The sequence below is a fragment of the Eutrigla gurnardus genome (assembly GCF_963514095.1).
Source record: "Eutrigla gurnardus genome assembly, chromosome: 14".
NCBI classification, from domain to species: domain Eukaryota; kingdom Metazoa; phylum Chordata; class Actinopteri; order Perciformes; family Triglidae; genus Eutrigla; species Eutrigla gurnardus.
The window spans coordinates 21,320,909-21,337,359 of NC_139937.1; the positions used below are offsets into that span (position 1 = coordinate 21,320,909).

At 45.7% G+C, this 16,451-nt stretch overlaps 1 protein-coding gene across 1 annotated transcript in view; it reads right to left on the minus strand.

Annotated features, from left to right (window-relative positions):
* The window catches only part of satb1b (SATB homeobox 1b), a 57,296-nt gene extending 41,636 nt beyond the window's left edge, over positions 1–15,660 (minus strand). Inside the window, 2 exon segments of the mRNA XM_084027448.1 lie at positions 1,512–1,752; positions 15,153–15,660. Of these exon segments, the coding sequence (XP_083883574.1) occupies positions 1,512–1,725 (214 nt within the window). The 5' untranslated portion in view covers positions 1,726–1,752; positions 15,153–15,660.
* Between the last annotated feature and the right edge of the window lie 791 nt (positions 15,661–16,451).

A 16,451-nucleotide genomic window follows, 5' to 3' on the forward strand; every position in this document is an offset into this window, starting at 1 on the left:
GGCGAAGCCTCCTGCCGGGCCGCCCGCCTCCCTTCGGCGGCTGCTTCGCCCCCTTTTTTTTTTTTGCCCAGGAAGAGGCTTCGAAAAACGAGGGGCGGGGGAGGAGAGGGCGAGCGAGCGCTGCGAGGAGGGAAACGGGAGTCACGGGAGGCCGAGGGGGGGGCGAGATGATGAAGGGGGAAAATTAAGCTCTCTCAGCTGGAGTGCGACGCGTAGATTAAAGGAGCAAATAAGAGAAACGGCCCATCCGAGGACACTCACACAGCCACATTCCTGGAGTTCCCGAGTCCCCGTCGTCGCCCGGAGAAAAACCCGACCAGCCGCACAAACAAACGAGACGCGCCGCCGCTGCCAAGCGCCATTACAACTCCAAACCTGCAGCTTTTAAAACTCATTTCCACTCCCCAAAAATATAAAAAAACTCCACCACACACAACATAATCATAAAAAGGTTCATGGTTTTGGAAAGCTCGCTCGTGCTTTTTTCACGAGACGACACCAGTTATATTAAAAAGCTATGTCATGATCTCAAAGTAAAGGCTCTTAAAGGACCCAAACTTCCCCTTAATAAACAAATGTGGGAGCGCAGGAGGCTGCAGAGGAGCAGTGACACAGGAATCATTCTCACAGCGCTCTTCTATTAGCTATTGTCTGGGCAAATAGGTGGGAGTGTGTGTGTGTGTGTGTGTGTGTGTGAATAGCACTTCTCTTTTTATATGATTTATTCTTTAACGTTCAACTCGATTTGTTTCACAAACAGCTGATAAACAGTTTTATTTTTTTTTGTCAAATATTCAATAAATGTGTTGTTAAAATACCAGAAATCAGAACGGCAACTTGTGATTTTCATTAGCTGACAATAATTTACTCAATAAATCAATGACTCGTCTATAAAATGTCAGAAATTAGTGAAAGATTCTCATGAAAATTTACCCAAATTCAAATTGTTTTGTCCAATAAAAAGTTTGAAAACCCTGAAATGTTCCAAGAAAAAAGCAGTAAATGTGAGAAACAAACGTTTGGTATTATCCAAGGTTAAAACACCTTCTTCCAAAGTCAAATTCAAGCACTTTTAAAGTTGCATTTCCATGCTTTTCCAGCACCTTCCAGCTGTGGTAAACTACATATTTGGATCAATCCAATCCTCAGTATTCAGTCTACTTATTATTGCACTTGTTCATCACATTAAATGAGATGTTATTGTCCTCTAAACAACCAACATGATGTTTGGAGACAGCTTTTTACAGAAGGACCACAAATGAAAGGAAAACTAATTCCACTAACAGATCCACAGAAATATAATCACCAACTATTTTCATCATCTGTTCATCATCAAAAGTCATTTTTCATAAAGAAATGTCAGAAAATGCTGTTTTCAGTCCCTCAAATATGGGGATCTTCTCAAGTGTTTTCAAGGATTTTCAAGGAACACCTGTACCAACCCTGATTATTGGCTGAAATCAGGAGCCACGACGGATCGTGTCCAATAAAAGCAGTGTAAGAGTGCTCACCTCTCTTGTGGCAGGTCTTCAGCAGGTGGCCGGTGGGTTTGTAAGGGACCCCGGCGAGCTTGGCCCCGGTGCTGCCCAGCCTGGCCCGGCCCAGGGGGCTGCCGTTCTGCTCCAGCCGGGGCAGCTTGGCCGGCGGGGCCTTGGCGTCGGCCAAGCTGTTGACCAGGTCGGAGTTCTCCTTGCCCAAACACGCCTCGCTGAGATGGTCCATCATTCTCTCAGCGCCTCTGCTCACTATCACCTGGGGAGACACACACACACACGAGTGATGCAGCTGTCACACCAGATATGTGTCGTGGCATTAAAAAAAAAAAGAGCTTTGTGTTGGAGTCGGAGACGTGATGGGACGTTTTTATAGAGCGGAGAGAGAAATACGTTACGGGATTCAAACCGCCGAGATCACACCCGTTACGGTGATAACTGTCACTCCGCTCCAGTGTGTGTGTGTGTGTGTGTGTGTGTGTGACGAAGACTCGGCCCGCCTTGACGTTTTTTTCCCCTGTAATGTTCCCATTTTTCAACGCATGTATTATGTATGGGGCGTCCCACAAGACCTGTTTTTTTTTGTAGTGCAAACACATTAATTTGCAGGGAGATTCCACTTGAATGAATGCAGTTCAGTTCAAGGAACGCGGTTCTGTAGAAGGGGGGGGGGGGGGGGGGGTCGTCTAACGTAATCCGGTTTCTGAGTCACTTCGCGTGGTTTCACATTGGTGACGCAGCTCCGAGGCGGAGGGAGGCCGCGGCGTCTTCCTTTTCGACTGTTACATGATGACTTTGCAAGTGTGAACTTTATTTTTAGATTTTTTTTTTCGTGGAAAGCAAATGAGTTTTGATTTGGAGGGGGGGAGAAGGGGGGGGTTCTGGTACTTCCTGCTGACCCGTGAGAGGATGTTACAAGTTAACAGAAGAAGAGGGAGATGCAGGTGATGTCAGAGCAGCGAGCGCTGACAGAAGGAACTTTAAGATCAACGCGTAGAAACGTAGTGTGAAGGTTTAACCGATGAACTGGAATGCCGTTTGTGAAAGAGCAAAAAGAGTGAAAAGGGCAACCCCCCCCCCCCCCCCCCCCCCCCCCACACACACACACACACACACACACACACCACCACAGCAAAAAGGATCACAAACTCCCTCATTCACAACATGCAACGAGGCAAATGATTCCCCCACAAACAAGCGGGCCAAAGGAATCCCAGCAGACCCGGATGCTGTCAGGATCCAGGTCAGGATTTTTAAATGACCTTAAAAACATAAAAAATAAACACACACATGGACACATTACACCCCCTTTAAAGGGAGGGGGGGGGGGGTTAAGGGAGGAAGTTAAGTGAGAGTAAAAAAAAAAAAAAAAAAAAAAGATCTTTCCAAACCTGAAGCAGCACTGAGGAGCATAAAACACCCGCCTGGAAACGTCTTCTTCAAGTTTGGCCAGAAAAAGAGAAAACACACCGAACACCAACTCCTGCTGCTGCTGCCGGTGTCTCTCTCCCTCCCTCTCTCTCTCTCTCTCTCTCTCTCTACGCGTGCATGACAGCAAACCGGTGTTTTAAAAATATATAGAAATATAAATCTATACAAATATAAATGTCAGTGTTTAGAAAAGCCGCTTCCTCCTGCTCTTCCTCGCGGAGGCGGCGCGAGCGAACAACAAGCGAGCGAGTGTGTGCGCGAGACGACGAGGTCGAGAGATGGACGCGACACGCGAACATTTAGTGTGTGCGCGCGCGTGTGTATGTGTGCGCGTGGTGTTCCGTTAGCTTAAAAAAAAAAAAGAAAGACAAAAAAAAAAAAAAAAACCTCGCGTCAGAACCGGCGACGTTTAGCGCAAAGTGAGCCGGTCCTCCGCCGCCGCCGCCGCCGCGTCCATCGGGGACAAGTGAGGGCGACTTGCGCGTTAGTTCGCACCACAACATCCAATAAATACAAACACACAGGAAAAAAGATCCGGGCGGACGGACGGGAGCAGCCGCCGCTCGGTCCCCCCTCCGCCGCCGCCACCGGAGAGAGAGAGAGAGAGAGAGAGAGAGGGAGAGGGAGGGAGAGAGAGAGGGAGAGAGAGAGAGAGAGGGCACGCAGCGGCGCCTCGGACGCGGAACAACCGCCGACGCCGACGAAACACCCGAGCAAACCCCCCCCCCCGCACCCCGCCGTAGGTTGACGAAGAGACGGACACGAGCGGCTCAACGTCGGCTTAGCTGGATGTGACTACCGGCTGTCTGGGAGAGAAAGGGGGAGAGAGGGAGCGAGGGGGGAGAGAGAGAGAGGGAGAAACATGATAATAACCAGCGGGATCTCGCTGCTGTGGCGCTCGAGGCGATGTGGAGGCGATATGCGGACAGTCGAACCAGGTTCGCCGAATAAAACAAGGAGGAGGGGGGAGAGAGGGGGAGATAGAGGGGGGGTCAAAAAGTGCGATTTACTTTCCGATCTCGAGCGTAAATTAAAAAAAAGGCTGCGGATGCGTAAGAGCGCCGCGTGCGATGGTGACAGTAGGAGGCGTCCTGTTTGGTTGGGGATCGGCGTCCGGACGGAGCCCCTCTCTCTCTCTCTCTCTCTCTCTCTCTCTCTCTCTCTCTCTCCCTCTCTCTCTCTCTCTCTGTCCCCATTAAATTATTAGTTGTATTGACTCATCACTCCCCCCCTCTCTCTCTCTCTCTCCCCCTCTCCTCGCTGCTGGTGCTTTCCCTTTCTCCTCCTCGTTTCAAATGGCGTAGTAGAGAGAGAGAGAGAGAGAGAGAGAGAGAGAGAGAGAGAGAGAGGGTGTAAAAAAATGTTTAGGAAAAATAGATAGGAGGGGTGTGTGTGTGTGTGCGCGCGCGAGTAGGGGAATAAATAATCCCCTTTATAATAATAATAAGAAAATAAAACAAATAATAACACGATTCTTCCGCATCTCGGGCCAGAAAGTCCTGGTGGAGACAAATACAAGTGGAGAAAGTGGACATGCAGAGCCAACACACGAGCACACGCACGCGCGCATACACACACACACGCACACACACACACACACACACACACACACACACACACACACACACACCACACACACACACACACACACACACACACACACACACAGCGAGGAGGAACGCTGGTGCGAGTTCCGGCTGTGCGCGCAGGAATTTTAATCAGCTTGATTAGAGTGAGGCGGTCCTGCATTTATTACCGGGTAACACACACACACACACACACACACACACACACACACACACACACACACACACACACACACACACTTTTATTTGACTAAATATATAAAATGCATGTGGTCGAAAATAGCTAAAGGTTAAAGGAACTATTTGACCTCCAGTCAGTTCTGTGATTAGAAATAAATAATAATAAATAAACATAATAATAAACTAAAGGGAAACAAAATACATGTTGCATATTTATAAAAAAAAAAGCTTGTATGTGAACCCAACAGCCAAACTTCTAATAACTTACATGCCCATCGTTTAAGGAAATATGTTTATATAAATATGACTTCTTATTATTTATGCTATGAGCTGATATCAGAAATCACAAATCATAAAGCCTAAAAAGTTGGTAATATTCATATGTATGCCTATATAACCACATGACTCCAATCCAAAGGACTATAATACAAAAAAAAATATTAATACATTTATACAGCAACTTGAACTATTAAAAGAGCACCAAGGCCATAATTTACAGTAATAAATATTCATGAGCCTAAAAAGTCTCCATTCGTCTGCACAGTGAAGGTGGACGCTTCGTCTCTGCTGCACTCAAAGTCAAGCTGTCTCATATTTACTTCATGCATTGTTAGTACAGTAAATATCATGTATGTTGGCATAATATAATCACCAAGAAGGGAGCATTCAATCAGATTTACAGATCCCCCTTCATGTTCACATCATTTAGGCCAGTTTGCTTTTAAAAAGTAGTTTAACCTGTAAAATCAACAGAACATCGTGTTTTTCCCGACGCGTTCCTGTCGGTGAACAAAGATCCCCCCGTCTCACACAAACAAACTTTCAGTCTCGCTGTATTATGTCAAACTGGATAAAAAAACACCAAAATATTAGACAAGCTAATCTCTGTTGATATTGTCAACAAAAACCCTGAACTGTCAAAGTGGAGGACGAGCTGAAAGGAAGCGAGAGGAGGAGGAGGAGGAGGAGGAGGAAGAGGGGAATGCTTCGAGGCTGGAGAGAGAGAGACAATCTCTGCAAACAATGGCAAGCTGGAAGGTTTTCTGTCAAAGCTGACGTGTGAAGCCCTCGTCATTATTTTACCTTCGTCTTCTTCTTCATCCCGTCGATATCATAAACATATCAGATAAATATAATCCGTTTATGTTGTCAATAAGGGGCTCGCTGACCTTAAGGTGGCCTAATAATAATAATAATAATAAGTGTTTCAGGAGATGTCAGGTCTGCTGAGGTGAAGGGGTGTGTGTGTGTGTGTGTGTGTGTGTGTGTGTGTGTGTGTGTGTGTGTGTGTGAGGCATTGACCACAGAGGGGGAAATATACAGATATATAAATAGCACGTATGAAGAAGCACACATTGATTCATCTCCGTTGCGCCACAGGTTCAGCCCTTATTAAGTAACAGAGGTATCTAACACGCGGGGTGTGTGTGTGTGTGTGTGTGTGTGTGTGTGGGGGGGGGGGGGGGGGGTACGGGTGTGATCAGTCATTATCTGTCCGACACCCACATCAAACAAAAAAACGTTAAAGAGCATCTCTCTGTCCAGGTTGTGTGAGAACAAAAACAGGAAACCAACAGAAAACAGGAAGCGTGTGTGTGTGTGTGTGTGTGTGTGTGTGTGTGTGTGTGTGTGTGTGTGTGTGTGTGTGTGTGTGTGTGTGTGCAGCCATCGCCAACGACGCCAAAAAACCAAGAGGTCGTGAGCGGAGTGTGGAAGGTCAGACGTGTGAAACGCGACATAAAACTACACGCTCGCTAAGAAAAAACAAAAAACACGTTCTATTCGCCGTCACGAACACGAAGCTTGTTTCTTTCTACAAACAACGCCACGCGGCGGCGGCGGCGGCCTCCTCGGTGCCTCGGCGGCGGCGCCTCGGCTAACTTCTCGTGCTGCCGACCACAGCCGGAGACGCTCGTGCTCAGAACGGCGTGCAGGTTTTTGTGTGTGTTTACGGCTGCAGGTGGAAACTTTTAAGAGCAGATGAAAGGAGGCGACGGCGGCGTGTTGCATCGAAACGGCACAGTTCCATTTCTCGTGCAGCCGGAGGTCGAGAGCTTCAGCTGCTTTCAAAACACATTTGTGTCCAAAAAAAAAAAAAAAAACGTGCATTATGTATTCACGACAGCAGGCCGGCAGAGAAGCTTTTAACGGGAGAGAGACACTTAAAAGCAATGTGAAACTCACCGTTCGGACCCGAGACTGGAAACGTCTTGCGATATTGACACCAGTGTTTGCACGAAGTGTACGTTTTGAGGGGGCGGCGGCGGTTTTTAAAGAACAGGGTCCACGCCGTCTGTGGTTCCTCAACAGGAAATGGAAGAGTTGTTGAAACTATAAGACCCTCCGACGCGTTTCAATCCAACGAGGCTTCGCTCGCTGCTGCACAGATTCAGTGATCAATTCTTATCGTAACCCGTTCTCAGCGAGCTGCCAACGACCAAACACAGCTGTGGTGTGCCATCGTGGTTAAGTGTGTGTGTGTGTGTGTGTGTGTGTGTGTGTGTGTGTGTGTGTGTGTGTGTGTGTGTGTGTGTGTGTGTGTGTGTGTGTGGATAAAAGGACCCAAACTGTTGGGAGTAATTACTATATTTTTCAGAGATTCATTCCAACGTGAGATATTATTCAGCTTCTGAAAAAAATGTGACAATAATTTCCCCACAAAGTCACCGAAGACATGAGAGTTCAATTTAACAGTTGGTGTCGATCTGCTGCGCCAGAGAGGATTACATTATATTCACATTTAGATTCAGAATGAATATCCAGGGTTCCTACACCTTCTCCAAAGTCAAACTCAAGCACTTTTCAAGCATTTAAAGATGGATTTCCATGCTTTTCCAGCACCTTCCAGCTGTGGTAAACTCCATATTTGTATAAATCCAATCCTCAGTATTCAGTCTACTTATTATGTCACTTGTTCATCACATTAAATGAGATGTTATTGTCCTCTAAACAACCAACATGATGTTTGGAGACAGCTTTTTACAGAAGGACCACAAATGAAAGGAAAACTAATTCCACTAACAGATCCACAGAAATATAATCACCAACTATTTTCATCATCTGTTCATCATCAAAAGTCATTTTTCATGCAGAAATGTCAGAAAATGCTGTTTTTTAGTCCCTCAAATATGGAGATCTTCTTTTCTCTTATATCATAGATGTCATCACATAGAACACACATTTCAAGCACTTTTCAAACCTTGAAAACACCACAGTAAAATGCAAGTGTTTTCAAGGATTTCCAACACCCATATACCAACACTGGATATCAGGTAGTTTGTCTGAAAACAAGCTGTTCAGCGGCGTCACGGTGATATGTGTCCCCCCCTCCCCCCCTCCCTCTGCGTCACCTCGACCTGCACGCCATCGCTGCACAACGTTCTGCATGTTGACATGTTTTACATGATGTTCGCTGTGACTCCCGTTCCCCCCCCCTCCCCCCCCCCCCCCCCCTTCCTCATCCTCCCATTGGCCGCAGTTAGCAGCGTTCGTAAAAAAAAAAAAAAAACAGGATCGACGGTGAAAGCAAAGCCATTGTCGAGCAAATGCTCTTTTCTATCTGGCATGACGCAAGCAGCCGCAGTCATTTCCACTGTGATTGTCGGGCGCCATCAGAGAGCATCGATAACCCCTGCCAGGCCTTGGCACCGCCAACAGGTGCCGGCGCTGCCAGCTGAGGTTGGCAACCGGCGCCGGCTGTGAAAACCCTCTGACATCCAGAAGGGCACAGATTTGCACTGAATGCACCACTGAATCAACACTGCTGATTATCAATTAACATATACCGTTTTGTATCGCACAGAAAAGAAGAGGGAGAGAGGAAAAAAAAAAAAACGTGGGTTTTGGAAAACAGAAAGCCTGTTTTTAAAATACTAGCCGTGTGCCGTCGTAATCGGGCGCTGAATGCGGCTTTAGCTTCTGTTCCGAGGTTGGTTTTTTTTATACGAGCTTTGTGTCGGGGAGATACACTACGTAATTGTTTCGGGGCCCGCTGGCCGCGTCTGAACAGAAAAAACATGAAAAACGACACGAGAAACACGACCGACTGGATGCCGGATCGCATCAAAAGACGTATTTAAATGTGGCGTTACACCGCGGATACGTTTCACCTCTCAGGTGACGTTTCCATCAAAACATCTGCATCACATCTGTTTCAAACCGCAGGTTTAGAATCTCAGGGAGGAAGCACATAGTACGTCTATTTCAGAGGTCTTCAAGGACCCCCAAGGCTTATAGAGACCTGGTGGAGGGACCCCCAAGGCCTAGAAACCCGGTGGAAAAACCCCTGTTACATATCATGTAATGTTCCTTATTAAACCAATAATAATGTGTGGTGCAGCCTATAGTTCCATGTATAACTACTGTGTAATGATGGATGGATACGATGCTAAGACATTAAAATAATAATAGCTGACAGATTCATATTTTAATACTATTTTAACATTTCTACATCACAATTCCACAACATATTATTAAACAAACAGGAAGATTTATTTGCCTATTATAGGTTGTATTCAAGTTAAGGTGGATTCTTTTGGACATATTTATATTTTTTGGAAGAAAAGAGTTTCTGTTGAAGATCTCTGGTGTATTTCTTTAAAAGAAGGAATAAAGGTGGGGAAGATGACGGCATCAGCGTTCGGCTAGACGGAGCCGTCGCCAACACGTACGTACGTAGGTGTGATGATGTCTTCATGCTCGCCACTCTAATGGGCATTAATACGATTATTTGGGATTACTAATACAAATGAGTCTGAGCGAAACAGCGGCGGCTGTCACCGCTTTGACTTTGAGCTCTTTTCTGCTAAGTGTCTGCCACAATAATAATAAAAAAACACACACACACGTAAACATAATAGTATTATTAGAGGCTGCAGAAAAGGATTTAATAATCTGCCGGGAGGAACGTGTCAAAACACGCCGGCGTCTGTGTGGGCGAACCTCAAGCGAGGCGGAGGAGGATGATGATGCGTACGGGAGGAAGTGTACAGTAGACGGCGTGCAGAAAACAACCAGCAGAGCAGAGCTGAAATCAAGCTGCAGCAGATCTGAGTTCATGTTTTAACAGTTCGAATCTTCATTTAACGATTATGACTGACTTGACACGGAAGGGACTTCTGCTTTAGTGCCGCTGCTTTTTATTTCAAAATAAAAGCTGCAGACAAACAAACAACAAAAGCACAGGGTTCCTACGCCTTCTCTAAAGTCAAATTCAAGCACTTTTCAAGCATTTCAAGGTGCATTTCCATGCTTTTCCAGCCCCTTCCAGCTGTGGTAAACTACATATTTGTATCAATCCAATCCTCAGTATTCAGTCTACTTATTATGTCACTTGTTCATCACATTAAATGAGATGTTATTGTCCTCTAAACAACCAACATGATGTTTGGAGACAGCTTTTTACAGAAGGACCACAAATGAAAGGAAAACTAATTCCACTAACAGATCCACAGAAATATAATCACCAACTATTTTCATCATCTGTTCATCATCAAAAGTCATTTTTCATAAAGAAATGTCAGAAAATGCTGTTTTCAGTCCCTCAAATATGGAGATCTTCTTTTCTCTGTTCTATCATAGATGTCATCACATAGAACACACATTTCAAGCACTTTATTCTAAATCCAAGCACTTTCCAAACCTTGAAAACACCACACTAACATGCAAGTGTTTTCAAGGATTCCCAGCACCCGTACCAACCCTGAAAACAACAAGTGTGGAAATGTGACACCTCGTCCGCCCGGCTTCTCAGAAACACAGTCGTCGTGTTTTACTTTTAAGTGACGTGGATCACGGCGGCATGAAGGATCCGGGGTCGCGGCCGGATGACGGCGTCGGAGAGAACGGCTTAATCAGTTGTTAGGAGTTGAGCACACTGATACACTAAATATTCCATAATGAACATATCCTACGAAATCAAATTAGCTCCGTGTTTTTCCATTAGCCTCTCATGCAGCCGGCGTGGCTTTCAATTACTGGTGAAACAAGGTGATTTCTGCATTTTCTCATATGTCCGCGCTTTCGGTGTGGGAGGAAGGGGGGGGGAGGGGGGGTGTAATGAACTGAGTGTCGACTCCTTAGTGCTTAATTGTTTTATAATCACATGAAGTCGACAGAAATAGAAGCGGAGCGAGCGGTCTCCAGGTCTCCAGGTCATCACCACCTCCCTCTTCCTCGCCCTCTCTCTCCCTCTCTCTCTCTTCCTCTCTCTCTCTCTCTCTCTCTCTCTCTATCAAATCCCAACGGAGGCCGGGCCACGTTTCAAATAAACGACCTCACTGTCACCGCCCGCCGGACTGCGGTCATCACGCCACCGAATAATTAAACCTCGTGGATCAACACATGAAAACACCACCAACAGAGAGAATGATAGAGAGACAGAGACAGAGAGAGAGGGAGAGAGAGGCTGAAGGTGAAGAGAGAGAGAGAGGTCGCTGCATCCTGCTCGGCGAAGGGCACAAGTTTCTCGGGAGTGTTAAAAAGGAAACGGAGGCAGGTGACGGGATGGTGTTACTCGCCTCAGCATGCGAGATGAAGGGAGCGATGGGAGGGGGGGGGGGGGGCAGCGAGGGGGGGGAACGGCTGTTAATATGGAGGCTTACAGGCAAGAGGTGCAGACTTAAGGATGTGGTTCTTTATCTCCACATTTCTCTTTTGCATATTTAATCCCTCGTCAAAGGATGCATCATCCATCCTCTGACGAACAGAGAGACAGTTGATAAGGGTGTGTGTGTGTGTGTGTGTGTGTGTGTGTGTGTGTGTGTGTGTGTGTGTGTGTGCGCGTGTGTGTGACACAGACAGAGAATACAGTATCTGTTGAAATTGTTTCATTGGAGTATGTGGGTGGGTATTAACAACCTGATCTTAGCGGGATGCGCTTTCCTCTAAATCGCTCTGGGTTTTTTTTCCTTCCCGAACAAAGAGGTTCAGAGAAACCTGCACAGATTGGATAAAGACAAGCAATCGGGATGAGAGACAATGAAGACGTTGTTTGTTTGTTTGTTGTCCCCAAACATACGACGACGAGACCTGTAATAATGCGATTTTTTGGGAATCGGGGGGGGGAAACTTAAGACGTATATGTGCTCGCTTAAATTCTATTCTCCACGGTAGCATGAAGAACACGAAATAAAATGAGACAACTGTCATTTTTTAAAACATTTTCTTTTTTTAAAAGCGTGACAAACCCGACGTGACGGACTTTCGGCTGTTCTTTTTTTGTTTGTTTTTTTAAACGTCACGCCAGTCCATTCCACTAACAAGGCTGATTGTCAAGACCCCCCCCTCAAAAAAAACACACACACAAAAAAACAATGTGACGCTTTTATCGCTAAGCCAAGGAATCTGGATCAACAGTATGCAAAGACATATGCCAGAATAAATGTAGTCAAACATGCTGGGACAACATACCCCCCCCCCCTCCTCCATGCCTCTATTTTCATTTTCATAAAGAACTTTTCCAGATAATGACAAAATGAGCCGTAACTCCCTGAATCACACGCAAACAGCAGTCACCCAGGGTGGTATGTCGGAGGGGGGAGGGAGGGGGATCTTACATTTTTAGGAATGGAATGCGGCCGTCTCTATTAACACACCAACCTTTTCTTTTTTTTTTCCCAAACTAGTTGCGACATGTCATGAAAAAAAAAAAGAAAAAAGAAAGAAAACGCTGGGAATCATTGTTATCTCTCCTCTATTAGTAATCATAACAGAGGTGCTTCATACAGGGGGGGTGTTGGAATCCCCAAAGAGCCCACACATTAAAAGACGAGACAGGCCTCTTATTTACTGGCGACAGTCTAATAAATACATTTGCTGGCAGCTAAACAGGTATTTACTCCGCTGCCTACCACAGGTATAATTTCACTGTTTGCTGAGCTGTTATTTGGCGACACAGATAATTATCGAGGTGGTAAAGAAAGACGATTAATGGTTTTAAACGCCGAGATATCGGTCTCGGAGGGCTCCGGCACTCCCGGCGAACACCCGGCAGGCAGCAGATTTTAAATAACGGGGGGGTTCAAAGCACGACTCCCGACGTGAAGCGAATAAAGAGGATTGTTTTTTTTTATATTTTAGTGTCACAACATTTTCCCTCCTGGATGCTTTTATTTTCCAGCGAGCAATTAAACGATGATTTTGAAGCGTGATGCATTTTGGGAAGCAAAGTGTCGAGTCATTCTGAGGAACACAACGAGCTGGTCTCTCCGGGTCAAACCCCAGACTCATCTGGTCTACGGGGAAGGGGTGTAAGGTCTTACTGGTGCAACTCAGAACTCGCCTGCCTTCCGCCGCCGCCGCCGCTGACCTCACGACCCGAAGCGTTCTGTGAAACGAGTGAATGACTGGGATTTCAAACAGCAGACGACGATGCCGTCGCTGGTTTCCGACAGTGCAACACTACAGTACAGTAAAAACGCTGGTTTCGATCAGTTAGAACGAAAACAAAACTAAGAGGAGGAGGAGAGAGAAAAAAACACACCATGTGAGTAACGAGGTTAAAGCGGCGCGTTAGGAGAAGAACGGCAGAAACTAACTTTGTGTTTCTTTTCCAAGACGTCGTCGTTCCTGATGGTTATTGTAAGAAAGTGTGACATTTTAAAAAAAATAGGAAATAAATCCACAGTAATAAGCTGCGACAGGCTGTTTAGGCTGAGTGACTCGCCGCCACACTGATCCTTATCACCGCTGCCAAACGAGTTCACGTGGAGACGCCGGAGATAAAAATCATGCATTTTTACTTCTGTGCCACTTTAAAAAAAAAACACCAGCAGATTAAAAGAGGTTCTAATGAATTCAGAGCCGAGGGAGTAAAACCGAGAAGTTTTGCACGAAGCCGTTGAAGGTTTTTTTTTTTTTTTAAACACAAGGAACAGGAAGAGGGCCCGAGTGTCATCGCTGTCAGAGAAACTGACCAGAGATCTGCACTTTAAAGCTGCATCACAAGCTGCTTTTTTTATTGAGGTGCCATGTTTGACCTGGTGATCTCACGTGAGCATCGCCACCCGACGACCACGGAGAAGGTATCAAACATCCGGCCACGTTTCTGAATCAACTCCATCGTGTTTTATTTGGATTATTTGAGGATCGTGAGCTTCACGGCTAAATAAGCATATAACATCGAAACTAGACCTTTTGTCGACGAGCGTTTCTGCTGATATATATTTATATAACTATCTATATATATATATATTTACATCTAACCAGACTGAGAGCCACTGGCCATGCTGGTGTGTGAACTGTCAGCTATTTTCTTAAGTCGAGAAGAGAGTGAAACCTTTTAAAAGACCTGTAAACCACAGAACATCAGTGCCCACGCAGTGTGAACGTGGCAACACATTTTCTCATAACTGCTCTCTATCTGTCACACACACACACACACACACACACACACACACACACACACACACACACACACACACACACACACACACACACACACACACACACACACACGTTGTACATGAAATTACTTTATCAGCACTGTGACAAAAGCCACAAGGCAGACCAGGCAGCATTACTGCACCATCTCTGTATCGTCACATCTATCCGACTGACTCGCACCAACTCACGCAGAAACAAGAAGCCATGCATCCATTTACTGTTTGTCTTCCGTCACACCTTTACTTCTCATTTTCCTCGTTTGTTTGGTTTTAGGTTGTGTGTGTTTTTAAACAGTGTTTTTCGTGGCCGCGGCAATATAAGTGTGGAGGCAAAGAAAGTTGACACGTAATTAAACGGTAAGGATACGGGGAGAATAAATGAAGTGGCTCTAATGGCCCAATAAAGAGGAGTTAAAATAAATACATTTAAAAAGTAGACGGGCAGTTGGGGCTGCCACATTTCTAATAGATGGGAGATGTCAGCGGTTTGATAGCAACTGTCAACACACACACACACACACACACACACACACACACACACACACACACACAGATATAACTGATATTATAGGCTACACCAGGTCCTGGCACACCAGATGCAATAATAACCCCATACAGGAGAGAAAAGTCCCGCGGTTCCTGAACTCATCAGGGGTCAGCAGCAGCAGCATCACGCCTGTTAAAGTTGTTAAATGAATTAGGAGATGGATGTTACTTAAAACCCCGCGAGAGCTTCTTCTTTTTCCCTTTTTTCGCTAATTCGTGCAGAAATGACACGACAGGCCCGTTTCTGCACATTTAAAAATACAGATATTAAAAGTAAAACTTCTAAATGCGTGCGTTTATATTTACCGTTAAGCGTGACGCTCATTTTTCTTATTTATTGTGATGAAATATTTAATGCTGGCAGCTCGTGGTGACCCGTTGTGGGTTTTAAGTGATTTGGAAGACATCAGCTCGAATTCACCGACTCTCTCTCTCCGGCTATTTCCGACGAGATGCACCTTATTTGTTTTCTTGCAGCCGTGCAATAAAAATACATGTGTTTTAAAAAAGGACAGATGCACGTGGGACCTTACCTTTAAAGTCAGCAGTCGATCGACCTCTCGTTTTCCATCAAAAGTTGAGCAACCTTCTTGTCACGGCTCCACGACGAGAAGTCCAAAAAAAACAAAAACAAAAAAAAAAAACAGGTTCTGTGGGAGGAGGAGGAGAAAAAAACCTGCTTTTTAAAAAAAATAAAAAATAAAGTCAAAGGTCCTGTGGATGAGGAGGGAAAGGAGGAGACGAGGCGTCTCGTGGAAACGAGCGCAGGCGGAGGTTGAAGTTGGAGGAGAGGAAGGAGAAGAAGAAGAAGCGCGCGGCGGCGGATGGAGCGCAGGAGATGCGAGCGAACCGTGCGCTGCGGCCGGCGGAGGTGAAGTAGAGCCGTGGAGAGGAGAGGAGAGCGGCGGCATGTGAAGGAGGGCGGCTTTGAGGAGGAGGGAGGAGGGAGGAGGAGGAGGAGGAGGGCGGCAGGTAAACGAACCGCCCCTCCCCGTTGCTGATGCTCAAATCGATGATTTGCCAGCTGTGGCGCAGCTTGTCTCATTGCCCCACTTTGGTTTTTACAGCCGCTCCTCTCCGACGCGCTGCTCTCCGGGGACACTGAGGGGGGAGGAGGGGGGAGAGAAGTCAGTGCCAGCACAGCTCTCACACTCATTCATTTTCATATTTACACGCCACATGTTTGCATGTCAAGAAGAAGGAGAAGAAGGAGAAGGAGAAGGAGAAAAGTCTGGTAAATAGTCGGTTACGCGCAGCGACGTGCGTTTTGTTCCGTATCGTGTTGTTTTAACGGCGGAGGGCAACGTGCCAGGTCCCTCTCCGCGCGCGCGCACACCTGAGCGGAATATGAAAGCTCCACGAGCAGTCCGCTATACATCACGCGCTCGCACGCGCCTCATAGATGGCTCCAAAGCCGAAGTGCGCGCAGAAATAATAACAATTATTATTATTATTAAAATAATAAAAGTTTGCAGGATGAAGTTGGACCGATGCTCGTGTTTTTTTGTTTGTTTTTTTTGCCGACAGCTATTTTACTCCATTAATTTATTTCAATTCAAACAAAGATTTTATGTGAATAAATATAATTATTCTTTTTCGGTTTTTAATGCATTATTATTTACTCATTTTTATTAATTATTTTTATCAATGCAAGCTGTTGCTTTTCTTTTCTTTTTTCTTTCTTCCTGTTGCAACTCAGTTGAACACAAACACGCAGATCCTCCTCCTCCTCCTCCTCCTCCTCCCACCACCGCGGGCCTGCCCTCAACACATTAAAATCTACCTTTAAAAAGGAATGCTAAATTATATTTCAATATATATATATATATATA